We start from the raw sequence: 13,293 nt of genomic DNA, 5'->3' as shown, positions 1-13,293 counted from the left end.
GTAAACTCAAGCAGCTCTGTTCTCTGACTATAAGTCTACAACATGTTACAGAACTTTTAACTTTTTAAATGTTTTCGTCCAGACTCTTCATTAATACACATTAATATCTGACTGTAAGCCAGGGCGGGATCAGCCAGCAGCTTTGATTCTGGTCCTGGAGCAGAGGTGAACATCTGGTCTGGAGATGGATCTGATGCTGGGAAGGACCGAGGCTGTCGAGCGCTTTTGGTCGGGGGAGGGGCCTGAGTCAGCACCGCGGCTCATTGAGAAGAGTCCATGTTGCGTGCTTTCATGTCAGTCTCCAATATCTCCAGAAGAAGTCCCTAGATTTGTTGCTAGTCGCTTAAAAAAAAGAATCGCTAATTGGGTCTGAAAACTGGCTAGATATAGCAAGCTCTGACATGTGCGTCTCTTTAATCGTACCGGAAACTGTACACTGACAAACGTTCCGTGTTGTTTGGAACGCAAACTGATTAAATGCATTAACTTTTTTTTAATCTATGTACCTACGCGTGCAGGTGTGTGAAAATGTGAAGACTGATTTGTGCACCAAAAACCCTAAAAAGAGACTGAATGTTTCAGATATTGTGGTTTCCAGGCAGCTGTCTATTTAAAACTAAGTAAGCAAGTTTTAACTTGATCATGCAAATAAAAAATACATAAATAAATTAAACCCAAAGATGTCTGTCTTCACATGGCTCAACTGTATACATTTCTCCTGCAGTCTGACCAATAAAATCATGATTGTTCATATTCTGGCTTATTCTAACAGTCTAAACTCTAAAAATGAAACGCTGTTTTCATTTGTGTGGTTTTCCCTGGTTCAGTAGTTGAACAGTTAAACTACAAACTCTTTGGCATGTTAGCTCCAGCTCCTGTAGCGACACCTAGGTCGTTTACCACTTCAGAACACATTTTAGTCTCAAGAGGCGAGGGAAAAACCCTGGAATAAATTAATTTTCTACTTTTTATCTTGTTTTTTAGGTGGGGTGGAACCTAAGATGTTGACTCATATCAAATCGAAAACACGAGCAGGCCAACAGAAAGATCAGACAAGGCTTCAGCTCGCCAACTGTAAGATGTCAACACATACAGAAACACACACTTTTAATGTATATCTTTATTTAAACGTAGCCAGCCTCTCTGCTAGAGCCAAACAGCTTATTTTATTGTTGACTCTTGTCTTGAGCTTCTAGTACCCCAGGTGCCAGAAGATTTTGCGAAGTTTTCATGGATGCAGCCCACATACTCAGCTCATTTCCTTGTAAATGTGGCTCCATTAAAAAGGAAATAAGCAGAATTTACAACAGTACAAGAGTTATCACTAAGAAGCATTGCTACAGGAAAGAAATGATCCACCACACAGATTTTATCTTTTTTTTTTTTTTTTGGCTATGTTTATCCATGAATGAATGTAAGATGTTTTTCTCTACGTTATATTCTCAGCAGTTTAGTCCTCGTAATTATTGTAGAGTCTTTGTAGGGACTGTCAGATGTATTCAAACTGCATCAACATGCAACAATATGTTTTTCTTACTGTTAAAAAAGAAGAAACATACATTTTGCTTTGAAATCCATCTCCTTTAAACATCCATCGCCACTCAGCAGAAAACTATTTTAGGGGTAGAAACTAAATATGTGACTAACACAAATCTGTAGCCAGATACAAGTGATGTTTATATTTTATTACAGTACACTGACTGTGGAATTTGTGACGAGGAAGAATGTGTGTGTGTGTGTGTGTGTGTAGTAGGTTTTAAAAGATGATGGTGGTTTAAGAACCAGCCACAGGATGCGAGGACTTCTCTGCACACTCAAAATGTACAAAATGTACAATAAGACATTATCCGTCTTACATGGAATGTACTATGTGTATGCCATGTGCTAGTGATTACGCTTATGGCTGTCTTCTGAAAATAAAAATGAAAGTTATAAGGGCTACATGCACCGCTGGGAATGGGAGAAATAAGGTGCCGACACAGAGACGTAGTCCTGTCTGCCATAAGGGTGCATCATCAACAATATCACCCTCTCCTCCAAGCTTCACCAAATCTCTCCGATGAAGTACAATTTTATCCCATTTGGTAAATTTCTCTGACCACTGCATGCACAGTTTCTCCATACAAAGATGAATACGGCTTATAGTCCACGTTTTCACCACAGAACGTATCACGTTCACGTTTTTAAATAAACTTTTCACATTATAATGTGACACGTTTCACAACAACAAACTTTACGTTATAATTCCATGAAATCTTTTTATTTGGGTGACAGCTCTATGCTTCCGTAGTTTCTGCCTCTTCATCCACTTCTGATTTCTTTATATTTTGGATCTAAGCAGCCAGACTTTTTTTACCATCTTTAGGTGATTTTAGGTTTTAATTTTCCAACTTTATGAAGGCATTTCAAAGTTTTTCTTGCATATTTTCTATTCACTCATTTTCAGTTTAAACGGGGTCTTGGTTTGCTGCAGGAACTCACTCTGCTCTGCATCTTCCATTTCAGAGAACATGAAGCTGAATGAGTTGACCTGAGGCAAGGAGGGAAGCAACTGGTTGGGATAATATCCCTCTACAACATATGGACGATCCCTAAAATCCAACTCTTTGAACACTGTATCTGTACATCAGTATGAAACCCTCTGACAACAGCTGAGCTTGGCATCGTTGGCTTCCACCTGTGCACAGTGTAGTGTGAAGATACAGAGAAGTCTTTCAGGTGTAGTGGCCAACCCTCTGGCAGCCATTCTGGAGGTTTGCAACATGTTGGCATCAGCCGTTAGCAGCAGACTGAATCTCTAAGTGTACCGCTTACACACACACACACACACATACATGGTCAAGTCCTCTGCTGGTTTTTCCTCTTAGTGAAGCAACAGTTTTGCAAAACACACATGTAATTAGTTTCCTATTTAACAAAATAACGCAGCAATGTGAGAGCTACCTGTAATCCAAATATATCATAGCTGCACATAATGTCCAGCACACATACATGTACAGTATGTGCAGATAATGTAACGTGTATTTGGTCACCATCAATACACCGGAAAAAATATTTGTTGTACATACATATGCAAACCACCAGATCTTCCTACACAGAGTTCTTCTAACAATTACAGCAAAACCACAAGTTTTTTGGCTCATGCACCAGTAAACAGGGGCGGCTCTAGAGATCTTTGATCAGGGGGCTAGACCGGGGCACAGACTGTGAAAAGGGTGGCGCATGTAAATGACAAACCTTTTAAAAAACAAGATCTAGATTTTAGATAATAATAAAGTGATTATTACAACTAAAGTGGCCATCTAATGTTAAAAGTAAGGCATAATTTATAGTTTGATGGTGTTCATCATCAATTACTGTTTTGTTGCCCGATTCAAAAGATTCAAACATCCAAATCTCTATGCCAGATAATAAGCAAAATATACAAATCTATGTACAGCATATCCAACTCGACAGAGCAAGAGAGAATAAGCAAGAAGGAATAAGTAAGAATAGGCTATAGAAGTATATGCATTTAAATAAGGATGTGCAAACCAAAATATAATTTAAAAAGTAGAATAAAATGGCTAAAAGAGGATAAAAGCAGCAGGTTAAACCTGGTGTCTAAGCAGCTCTTCCCCGCCTGCCAGAGCTGACTTATTGAACAGTGGTGGAATGAGGCAGGAAAGATTTCGGAGCGGAGCATCTCAGTCTGGTAGAGAAGGAGCTCCGCTGTCTGACCAGTGCGTGGTGGAGGGGATGGTTGGGGTTATCCATGATGGAAACCAGTTTGTTCAGCCACCTTCTCTCCACCACAGTTCCAGCCGTCTTTCTAAGTGTGTTCAGTGTGTTGGTGTTGCTGCTCCAATGCTGCTTCTACTTTTTAAGTTATTTTGCTGATGGACGAACAAACCAACACTACTGAATACATGGCTTCCGTTAAATGGTGGAGGTAATGCAACATTCACAAACAGTCCTTTTTTCAGGCCTTTTTACTAATAGTGTTCACCGTCTGTAATATGCTGAATATCTCCTCTTCACCTGTTGTTTTGCTTACCTCCATGTTTGCCGTTGACTAGTTGCCGCTGCGCCACCCACCTCCCGTCCATTTTAATAACAAAACGCTGAAAGAAAGTGACGATGCATTCAAGGCACTTCAAAAATATGACACAGAGGAGATAAACTGTAATAATCAATGTAATCATGGATTTTACCGATGCAGACATGTTAAGAAAGATAACAAAGTTCCTTTTTTGGAGCTCAGCTGTACCTGATGCACACTGAAGCTACCGGTGTAGTCGCATCGCAAACGTCTGTCTCAGACCACCGATTCAAATCTCTCCATTTCAAGCGTGAATGTGCCCGTAGATTAATGACCAAATGAATGACACATACTTGCACCAAGAGGATGGTTGACATTTCCTCTATAAACTTTTGGGATTTTTCAAAATGTCGTCACCCACACTGTGGGCTCAACAAGTTTTACAGATATTTCCCAGACAGTAAAAAGTGTTTGGTCCAATTATGGCCCACATCTGCAGTTTTGTTTGGTCCATATTTGGCCTTGACTTACGGCACTGACTCCAGGTGAAAAGCTCAGCCACATAACCCCCCATGTGTGGCCCTTGAGACACTTGCCGTAACCCACGTCTAGGCCTGGCAATATATATGACAGATAAATATTTATTAATACAGGTTTAGATTTTCAAATACCTCTTAACCAGACCTTCATAACTGCACCAGCGGAGGTCACTAATGGAGTGTAGCATCACTAATGCAAGAACTTTACAGAAATCCTCAAGAGCCAACGTTGTAGAAGTGGACTACTTACATTTTCCCACTATGTTTGAACGTGTTTGTAAATGTTTATTTAAAGATCTAATTCTAAGCTAGATTTAATGAAAAGCTAAGTAAGTCAGTAATATATTTTTGAGCAGAACATCAGATAGAAACTTATGATTTGAACTGTACATATCATAATTTCATCCGTAAAATATCTTCTGTACAGCACTAACTACTGGATGCCGCTGATGAACTCTACCTGACTGAGTAATGTGACTCTTTATTGTGTGCACTCACTAATTTAAGACTCCTCTTTACTATTATTGTCACGGTGTTGATATCTACTTGCATGCAAGCACCCTTGGACTTATAACCACAGAAACGTATGAAGCTGATATCCATCATATGAAGAAGTTTATTACAATGAAGAAATCTTACATCTCTGTTAGATATTTAGGAGCTGTTGAACATAATCTGTCACTGCTTTGTGTGTGTTGCATTTTTCAAACATATCTCACGTTGAAATGAAGCTTTTTTTCACTTCTACATGTTTTCACAGTGATGACATCAAGACAAAGCACTGATTTTTATAATTATTTGTTTCTTTTTGCATGTAACCTTAGTTCAAAAAGGCACCTAGTGGAAATGATTTTACTAGCTCAGGGAAATATTATTCATTGTCTCTGATAGATGCTGTGGATTTACTGAGAAAACCTCACTTTAAATATGTATAAGGACTTCATTAAAACAGTGAATGTGCCAGATGTCAGCGTACTGGTTTCAGTTTAGAGTAGCTTTCCTGGATTCACTCCTATCGTCAGTTCTTGTTGATCATTAGTTCTAAGATATCTCACCACAGTCACTTGATCTCTTTATTATGTATGCTGTGTTCTTTATATTACTGTTTTTTGGTGTAATGAATGCACTCTAATAAATTGAATAGTTTTAGCTGCTTTGCTATGCTTCCCCTTTTACACCTACGTCTGTCCACTCCCTGCTTTTCATGTGTAGACATTTGTCAAAATGCATATTGCCAGAATGTCCTCTGAGCTAAAAAACAAACAAAAAAAACTAAGAAAAAAAAGAAAACAAACAAACTAAAAAAAAGTTTGAATGCAACTAAATCTACATATCAGACTTGTCATAGCCATATAAAATACACTGGAAAGAGCTGACAGCTTCAACATGACACTGCTGTGACACAGGTTTATGAATTTTCTCATCTTACTGTATTTACCTCTTCCTTCATCCGCTCACCTGCTACATGTTCATGTTAAAGGAGGTATTTGGAAAGCTTCAGCTGTCTTTACATCAGTAGCAACACGTGTGTGTAATAAATGACGTATGTAGCAGAGCCTGTGAGGCAGATTGGCTGAACTGATACGGGTAGATGGAGCACGACATCTGTGTTTTAACGTAGCTCATTTATAACGAAGAGCATCACTCTCAAGAGTGTTGTATTTTTCTAACATTTGATCCTATGTTCTATATTTGTGCTTGGCATTTCTAAGTGAAATTTAACATTTATTGCACAAATTGTCTCTCACTGTTACAGTAACACTCCCTCTTAATGTTTTTTTCTGTTTTCAGAATCCAATAATAACAGTGATGTTCTCGTGTGACAGCCACCTTAACAGTGCAAAAATCAGAAATGTTTACTTTGTTTTATGTGAAAGAAAGAAAAATAAACTATTTCAGTACTTATACTACATTGTGGTGTGTTTGATTTTTTACTTTGGAGAGCTCGAGATGTGATTTCATGCCGGGGGTGGCGAAGGGAGTCATTCAGTCTGATAGGGCTAGTGGGATGACAGGCCAGACCCAGGATGGAGCAGACAGCAGGAAAGTAAAGAAAAACAAACGTTTATTCAGTGAAGTGAGAATCCTGAAGTAACCAGTTCAAAAGATAACTGAGGCAGAGGTGGTGGCAGTGCAGCAGGGCTAAAACAGGATGGTTATTCCAGTCTGGACAGGGGAAAAAAAAATTACTATTCACAATCCATATTTTAGAAACATATCTGTGCTTGGCTGTGTCATGATCTTGGTTTTTTGGTTCAGTAGTTTTTTGTTATGTATGTTTTCTGTCTCAGTCATGTCTGATTTTCTGTTTATTTTTGTAGATCCTTCCCTTGTTAGTTCTGTTTTGCTTTCTGGCATTAGTGCACCTGGTTTGATTTAGCTGCTTCACTTCACCTGTTCCTTACTGGTCCCTCAGTGTATTTATACCCCTTGGTTTTTAGTTTTTTTTGTCAGATCTTGCAGTTTTTTCCTTGTTGTGTGTGGTTTTTCTGTAACATGTGGTTCCTGTGATTCCTGGGTTTTGAATTAAAACATTAGTTCCTGCATTCCATCTGATTAAGTCCCGTAACTGAGTCCTTTACTCCACTGCACCGTGACAGGCCGGTGTTGTAACACTTGGTAGGGCAACAATCTGACGATGAGTAGACTGCAGACTGGAGCTTACAAAGGCAGACTATGGTAACCTACAGCTGGTGAGTTGGATCTCCCTTTAGCATCACCACCATACCTGGCAGGAAGCCCACAAGCCACAAAGGAAGCAAAAGAAAGGGACATGACAAAATATAAGTTGAAAAAAAAAATAAAATGATTCTGGAAAGTCTGATCTTCACATTAAGTAAAATGAAAATTGAGTTTCAAGTTATAGACCTCTATGATGAATAAAAACAATGGATCCAGGTTTCCCTTACTCGGATCTGGGGTTACCCCCCCCCCCCCCCCCTCTGGAGCCAGGTCTGTAGGTGTCAGTGGAGGGACTACTTCAAAGACCCCCTCAATCCCACCAACACATCTTCTGACAAGAAAGCAGAGTCGGGGGACCCTGTTGTGGGCTCTCCTATCTCTGGGTTGAGGTCACTCAGGTGGTCCCCGGTGGCAGGGCCCTGGCGGTGTGTGAGGTTTTCCCGGAGTTCCTTAAGGCTCTGGATGCTGTTGGGCTGTCTTGGTTGACACGCCTCTGCAGCATCATGTGGACAGTTCCCCTGGACTGGCAGGTCCCCCTCTTCAAAAAGGGGGACCGGAGGGTGTCCTCCAACTACAGGGGGATCAAACTCCTCAGCCTCCCTGACAGGTATGGGCATTTGATTAAACTGTCTCAATTTATAATGGGGAGAATCAACGATTGATTTTCGATTGATCATTAATGTTTTTATATTAAAATTCATTATTAATAGGCTATATTAAAATGCAGTGCAAATATTAAAAAACACTGTGTTTCCTCAGTGAGATCTTTATTACAAGATGAACAACTCTTGTGGCAAGTTAAACAAGAATTATTCAATGGTTAATATGTGCTCTTAAGCAGCAGAGCCGACAGCTAGCAGCCGGTGCTCATAAACACAACTGACCCTCTTTTTATTTCCAAAATAATATTAATAATAATATATGAAAAACAATCATGTTATTTAACCAAACATGTTATAGTTAGAAGTGGAGGTTAAGAAAGAGGGTGAAAGACAGATCAGCGTAACAATGAATTAGGCTCATTAACAAAGATAAAATAATAAAAAAAAAACAGGAACATACAACTTCAGCACCAGTCTACTGATTTTTTTTGAGAAAGATGAGCATGTTAACATGTTCTGGGCTCAGGATGTGAATGCAGCCTGGTGACCGTCAGTCTAGCCACTGAAAACACCCGCTCTGAGGGGACTGATGATGCAGTGAAATACAGGTAACTCGGTGCTAAATTGGCAAGTCTGGGGAAACTTGGGATGGGGAGAGCCTCCCTCAGAACGTTCTGAAGTTCTCCTTAAATGCCAGACTTGCATTGAGTGGTATAGTACTCCCCAAGGAGTTGTGTCATAGAAGAGACCTGGGACTGGCAGGCTGTGACTCCAGTGTTTGTGTCCTCTTCGTCTGTGTCAAACAATGCAGGGTCTTCGTGTCCCCCAGGCTCTGGGACAGCTGCCCTACCGATCTCCACTGCCTTTCCCAGTTCAACAAGTTTCACATTAGCAGCCATTTTCTGTAGTGGCGTAAGAAAGTCCAGGGGCCTCATTTATCAAACAGCAAAGAGAACTGCAGGTGGTGTCTGTGGAGCAAAAAGGAAATGCTGCACTTCTACTTTCAGATTTATCAAAGCCTGCGCATGCACGTCCTACACCTGTTTCCGTTTATAAATCAGAATCAACTCTAAAGTGGGCGCACATGAGGGAACGCCTTCCTACGCCCACATGGTGGCTATAAATGGTCGCCTGTTATACATATTCATCACATCATTTCCATGATGGCTCGGCAGCGGAAAAGGAGGGAAAAAGTGGAATGTGAGACTGAGATCCTGATGGACCATCCTGACAAACGTAAAAATGTTTACTTGGTGGGCACGATGGGCATTACTGGTGTCAGAAAGGCAGAATAGTGGCAGCAGGTGGCAGATCAAATTGTCAGAAGGGAAGACACGGCAGAGGTATGGAAACGTGTGGCTTGATATCTCAGTCGGTAAAGCATCTGTCTCCCATACGGGAGACTGAAGTTCGAATCAGTTTATTTAGTGTTAAATGTTATTTCTTTCTAGTTGCTGGGCGCTCCAGCTAGGTGGGCGGGGCTCCAGCTGAGTGGGCGGAGCAGAAGGACACAATCGCTATTAACCCGGTGGCCAAGGAGTTGGGGGAAATAAAGACAGTCTGGACAGAAATTAGGACAACAACAAAAAAGCTTTGTGAATAAATACATAAAAGGAAATCCACTCCTTGTGTGTTTCATTAGCGTAGCATCACTTCTAGACCTCCATCCTCCAGTCTGCGTCCTCTGCTGGAATGAAGGACCAAAGCTACTTTTCACACTGACATGCAGGCAGCAGACTGTCACCTTATTTAGCTGGATGGATTTTATAACATGGCAGTTTTGTTTCACAATGACAGAACATATTTTAGTGGTTAAGGTTATGTTAATATCATCTCCCTTGAAAATCCTGTGTTTTGTTTTGTTTTGTTATTTTTTGTTTGTTTTGTTTTGTTTTTGTTTTTGTTTTTTTTTGTTTGTTTTTTTCGAGCATGGCTCTTAGGAGAATTAATACCGGATGTGCTTCTTTATTCATTTCTGCAAACAGCTTAAATATCTAATATGTGGTGTGAAAGGTAATAGTGGATTGTGCAGAAATGTCTCACATTTCACATCATTTCCATGATTTTACTCTGTACCGTTGGTGTCGCCGTTTCCTGTTTTGATAGATTTTGTGCATATGCCTGGGTAAGAGTTTGCGTGAAGGTAGGAACATTTTCCCGTCAAGTTTGGTTTTCATAAATCCCAAAAGCTGACTATATTTGGCGTACGCCCGTTTTTATTCCTATGCCAGCTTAATAAATGAGGCCCCAGGTGCTCGTGTTGAGGGTCCAGTATTGATGAGATCATGGGGGCGGATGACACAAACTAGTTAGATTAAACCTGTATGATGGGGGAAATCAGTAAATAAAAAATCTATATAGGCAACACAACACAGATAAGAGGCAAGTATGCATGTAATCAGGCCTACTCCTATTGGCTATTTTTTATGGAAATCATTTAAACTAACATTAAAATTTAGCTTACATTCCTTTGCTTGATTCGGGAGGACCGAACTTCAGCTTTGAATTTGATGAGCCTGGGCCCGTCTTCTTTACTGCACAGGAGGTGGACATTGATGTGGCTGAAGGTGACGGGATAAATGTTCGAGATGGACGTCTTTCTCAGCAGACATAACCATGCTGACAGCACAGGCTATGTCTCCTCCATCATTTGCCATCATCCTTCAACTCCAGGATCTTGGCATCTTGAAGCTTGGTCACAGTTCAGTCCGACAGCACAGCAGCTGCTGCTCCACCAGCCGATCAAACATCGAACACAGGGAGTTCCACCATGTTTTGCATGACTGGATAAGCTGGTGAGTCGTAAGGCCCATTTGCTCCTGTTTCCTCTGTAGTGCATTGTTGTCACAGTGCTGTGATTGAGTGGCTAACAATCAATCAATCAATCAATCTTTATTTATATAGCACTTTTCATACAAGAATGCAGCACAAAGTGCTTTCCATGGTTAAAACAGCCCCCCTCCCCCACCCCCACAGATAACCCCCTCCCTCCCCGCTTGTGTACAAGCAAGCATACACATACACATACACACACACATACTTGCACATATTAAAAGACTAATGTGAGGTTGAGCACAGATGAGCCTGGTAAGGAAACACTATCACAGGGAGCCGTCTGCACCGGGAGCCGCCCACCGACCACGACCGCCATGACACCGACCCAGGGCACACGGCCAATTGAGAGGCAGAGGAGCCACCCAACTAGACCGAAAGAACCCGCAGGACAGAGCCGCAGCAGCCACAGCCGATGAAAAGCCCCCGGTGCAGAGAGCCCCCTCCGAGGAAACACTGGGGAAATAACCTAAAAATAATATAAACAGAATAAAAGCATAAAATAAATAAAAATGGGTTAACATAGAAAAATAAATAGGCTAGGGGAATAAAATAAATAAAAATAAAATGAATAAATATTAAGTAAAAGCTAAATTAAAAAGGTGGGTCTTGAGCCTGCTCTTAAAAACATTAATATTCTCTGCAGCCCTGAGCTCCTCCGGCAGGCTGTTCCACAGACGAGGACCATACCACTGGAAAGCTGCCTCTCCATGAGTATGTGTCCTGACTTTAGGTACAGTCAGGAGGCCAGTACCGGAAGACCTCAGGGGCCGCGAGGGTTCATAAGGTAAAAGCAAATCTGAAAGATAAGAAGGCCCAAGACCATTAAGACATTTAAAAACCAATAAGAGAACCTTAAAACAAGTTTACTTGCCGAGGATATTACCAACATAGAGCAAAACCTCTGAGGAAGGTTTCCACCACTTTGTTGAATCTATAACACCAAGATTTAAGACAGTTCTGAAGCTAAAAGGAAAAATAAAATGCGGTACTAGCAAGGTGGACTTGATGACATGGATGGTGAATGTATCAGAGTCATTAATATGTCTGTTGTGCAACAGTTGTGTTATTTTATCCAAGAGTTCGAACTTCTGTCTTTTTCTGTGATGATTATAACACACAGTACATTTAATTTGAGATAAACAGATCATTACAACAGTATTTACATGTTGATAAGTTGGATTAGCAGCGTCTACAGTAATTCAAGTTCTTATACCAAGTATTTTCAATGCTACATCACATTTCAGCTTGATTTTTTTCCTTTTTCTCTTCCTTACATAGAAATGATGAAATAGCATCAGAAAAAAGGCCAGCTCTGAACTGGTGACTCCTCTGAAGTTCCTGGAGCTGATTGTGAAGAAAAAAACTGCACATCGTCTGTAACACACAGGTGAAAAAACAGTGCCTTCAGTCTGCTGCAGTAAGGACAGGCTACTGTGGGTGTTAATATAAGTGCTTGGCAATGAAGCAAGTGGTGTTTTATATTTGCCATATGGATAAATATTTTTCTCCTTCCTCACAACACTTTCATTTAATGCAAGGTCAAACATTCACCCAAACATCACATTAGATTTTCCCTCTGTAACAGTGATGCATTGGCCTTCTCAGAGACTCTAACACAATATCGAATGTGAAAATTACCTCTTCAGTTAGTTTCCAGATTGTAGAAGACCCGGGTGGTATAATCAATGACCAGTTTTGCTTTTCTGACCATGTTGATGTAAATTTGCACATTACAAGACCTCTGTCCAAGATGTCAGAGCCATTTTTGTACAGTGACCGTTTAAGTGATCAGCTTCCAGAAGTAGTTCCTTGAGAAGAAATCTGATCTTTTGGGGAAACGCCCTTTAGAAACAGAGGAAGTGAAAGTGACAGATATAAGGGTTTTTTGAGGCAGTACCTTAAATACGTGATACTGGTTCAACTGTAGAAGATATGTCCTGAAGAAGGTTGGTGGGAATAAGATTCCTTGGACAGGTAGTGGGAGAGCTGCGTGAGGCATAAATAAAAGAAACGATGCACCACTGACTGAGGGAGAAAGACATGTAGGCTGACTGATGCCTTGTTCTTTGATGAGAAAAGGCAATCCTAGAAGACTTGTTATCTATGGTACTCCTCCTCCTGTAAAGAAATAGGCAAAGTTGTAAAAGGTTGTGATCATATTTTGGCTGGAAAAGGTGATATAAGGATTATATTATGTTTTATAGGTGCATAATAACGTCCTTCTGTGATGTCTATGGTGGTGCTGATATCATTGTAGAACCTATTGTGACTGGGTATGTAGAAGGGTATGAAGAACTAACAGCCTGTCCTAACTTCATTAGGACAGGGTAACTGCAGGCTAACTGTCCTAACTGCATTACAGGATTCATACCATTTTCTCTCAGGTGCTCTCACATCAAGTGTGCAGCTTCTGCCAAGCTGGAATGCTGGCACATAATATAAATCTATGATATGGCACAACTATGGTAGAGAATTTGAGGCAGTTTTAGTCATGAGATCAGGCGACCTCAGACATCTGTGAAGCTGTGACTCAACAAGTTGACATATGGATCTTTTGAAAGAAAAAAATCTCAGTAGTTAAAGAAACGGCTGCACAAAGGTTCCTATACAAGCG

At 40.6% G+C, this 13,293-nt stretch overlaps 1 protein-coding gene across 1 annotated transcript in view; it reads left to right on the top strand.

The window, feature by feature from the left end:
* LOC121650088 (nck-associated protein 5-like) overlaps positions 1-4,387 on the top strand; it is a 97,785-nt gene extending 93,398 nt beyond the window's left edge. Inside the window, exons 13-14 of the mRNA XM_042001376.1 lie at positions 985-1,074; positions 2,506-4,387. Coding sequence (XP_041857310.1) covers positions 985-1,074; positions 2,506-2,507 — 92 coding nt within the window. The 3' untranslated portion in view covers positions 2,508-4,387. The remainder of the gene's footprint in view (positions 1-984; positions 1,075-2,505) is intronic.
* Positions 4,388-13,293: the final 8,906 nt, after the last annotated feature.

This window comes from Melanotaenia boesemani, chromosome 12 (assembly GCF_017639745.1).
Source record: "Melanotaenia boesemani isolate fMelBoe1 chromosome 12, fMelBoe1.pri, whole genome shotgun sequence".
NCBI lineage: Eukaryota > Metazoa > Chordata > Actinopteri > Atheriniformes > Melanotaeniidae > Melanotaenia > Melanotaenia boesemani.
Note: the sequence above shows the minus strand (reverse complement) of the source record. Positions and strands in the feature narration are given on the sequence as shown.